The sequence below is a fragment of the Brassica oleracea genome, chromosome C2 (genome assembly GCF_000695525.1).
Source record: "Brassica oleracea var. oleracea cultivar TO1000 chromosome C2, BOL, whole genome shotgun sequence".
Lineage (NCBI taxonomy): Eukaryota > Viridiplantae > Streptophyta > Magnoliopsida > Brassicales > Brassicaceae > Brassica > Brassica oleracea.
The window spans coordinates 29,094,544-29,096,574 of NC_027749.1; the positions used below are offsets into that span (position 1 = coordinate 29,094,544).

General features: G+C 38.4%; 2 protein-coding genes across 2 annotated transcripts; both read left to right on the top strand.

The window, feature by feature from the left end:
* The first annotated feature begins 21 nt into the window (after positions 1-21).
* Positions 22-777, top strand: LOC106323942. The gene is made up of 2 exons (XM_013761985.1): positions 22-279; positions 376-777. Exons 1-2 carry the CDS (start codon positions 22-24, stop codon positions 775-777), a joined length of 660 nt encoding a protein of 219 aa, XP_013617439.1.
* A 156-nt stretch (positions 778-933) lies between these two features.
* Positions 934-1,329, top strand: LOC106323944. The gene has a single exon (XM_013761986.1). The coding sequence runs from the start codon at positions 934-936 to the stop codon at positions 1,327-1,329; it is 396 nt and encodes a 131-aa protein (XP_013617440.1).
* The last annotated feature ends 702 nt before the right edge of the window (positions 1,330-2,031 follow it).

Below are 2,031 nucleotides of genomic sequence, written 5' to 3' on the forward strand. Positions count from 1 at the left end.
CGTGAGTATGCTATCAACACAATGAGAGGCATTCCAGAAACAAGTTATGCGAAGATTCCCAAATACTTGTACATGATGAAGGAAGCTAATCCTGGGTCACATACATCTTACGAAACTGACAAGGATGGGAGATTCCGATTCCTTTTCATCTCATTTGGGCAGTGTGTCCGAGGTTTTTACAGAGCCATTCGAAAAGTTATTGTTCTCGATGGGACGTTTTTGAAGAGCAAATTCAAAGGTGTTTTACTAGTTGCTACTGCTTTGGATGGAAACTCAAATGTATATCCACTTGCATTTGGAGTTGTTGACTCAGAGAATGACTTCTCGTGAAACTAGTTTATGAGACAACTTAAAGTGGTTATTGCTGATGAGCAGAGTTTAGCTTTTGTCTCTGATAGGAATACCTCACTTGGTAAAGCTATTGCAAACGTGTACCCTCAATCTCATCATGGAATTTGCATTCACCACTTGCTGAATAATGTTGTAACTTATTACCATGGGAAAGGTTTGGTTGGTTTGGTTGCAAAGGCTTCTAAAGCTTATCGAGTTGCTGATTTTCAGAAGATCTTTACAGATATTTACTCGATTAGTCCGGCGATTGGGAAATATCTAATAGAGGCTGATGTGAGAAAGTGGGCTCAATGTCAATTTCCTGGTTTGAGGTTTGATATTAGGACCAATAATCCTGCTGAATCGATGAATTCTGCATTGCGTTCGCCAAGGGAGTTTCCGATCATTCCTCTACTAGACAGCATAAGGGAAATGATGACTCGATAGTTTTTTGAACGGAGAACTCTAAGTTCTAACAATTCAAATCCATTGACCACATCTGTGGAAAAGAAGATTGATAGAAGGATTCAGAAGGGAAAGACCTTTACAGTTTACCCGATTAACGATTACCGGTTTCTGCTTCGTGGAGACAAAATTGAATGTATGGTTGATTTGGTGAGACGCACATGTTCTTGTGGAAAATTCGACTTGTTAAAGATCCCATGCGGGCATGCCATAAAAGCCAGTTTTAGAGTAGGCAGACAAGTTCACAGTCTGACTGACGAGAAGTACACAACCTCTTCTTGGATCTCAGTTTACGAGGAAAGCATGAATCTGATAAGTGTTCCTGAAGATGCATGGATTGTCCCAGAACATGTGGAGAAGGCAAAAGTTCTTCCTCCAGAGAGTAGAAGAGCAGCAGGAAGGAGAAAGAAACGAAGATACGAGACAGTTGAAGACAAGATTCTTTCACAAAGAAGTAAAGGTTCCACAAAACGCAAATGCAGTAGGTGTGGGATTGAAGGGCACAATAGGTCGACTTGTGATAGAGCAATATAGACCTCTCAAATTTATTTGTCTTTGGATGTTTGTTTTACTTTGGATTTGCGTTTCTCTTTGTTTGATCATTGACTCAAAATATCGAATGAGATTTGAGTTTCACTTTGGATTTTAGAGTTTCTTTGTTCTATCGATGACTTAATATAGCTTTTTCTGCAAAATGATAAGAATTTTATTACTAACTTTAATCTGAGTTACAAACCCTTTCGAAAAGCCATTGAATTATGGCTACACAACCTACATCAACCCTTTCTTCTGTCTTCTTCAAACACTTTTTCAAATCATCAATCTCTTCTTCAATTAGAGCTTGTTGTGCATCAATCCTACGAAGTTCATCAAACATAGCTTCATCGACCCACTTAAACAGATGGTCTTCTTTCTTCCTCTAAATCAAGACAAAAAAAAGGTAAATCTATATCAGAAACAATTAACATTCATGGAATAATCTGAGTTCACAAACGTAAATCTAAATCATAAACCTTTAACCTTATCTCGCATCTGTAAAAACGTCTGTACGAGTTCTCATCTGTCTTCGAAACATATGTCACAATCCCTTTGCCACACCAACATCTGGATGGGATTCCATCAATCGATCTTCTTTGCGACGTCATATCGAGAATCTGAGAGGAAAGGGTAAACAACTTTAACGGAGACAGAGCTAGGTTTAGGAGTGATTATATAAGACGTATTATTAGGGTAAAC

Bases quoted from the DNA above. Each gene is read 5' to 3' on its own strand.
- LOC106323942 (XM_013761985.1), top strand. From the start codon at position 22: ATGAGAGGCATTCCAGAAACAAGTTATGCGAAGATTCCCAAATACTTG. The intron at 280-375 runs GTATATCCACTT...GCTGATGAGCAG, and splicing joins CTTTGGATGGAAACTCAAAT to AGTTTAGCTTTTGTCTCTGA.
- LOC106323944 (XM_013761986.1), top strand. From the start codon at position 934: ATGGTTGATTTGGTGAGACGCACATGTTCTTGTGGAAAATTCGACTTG.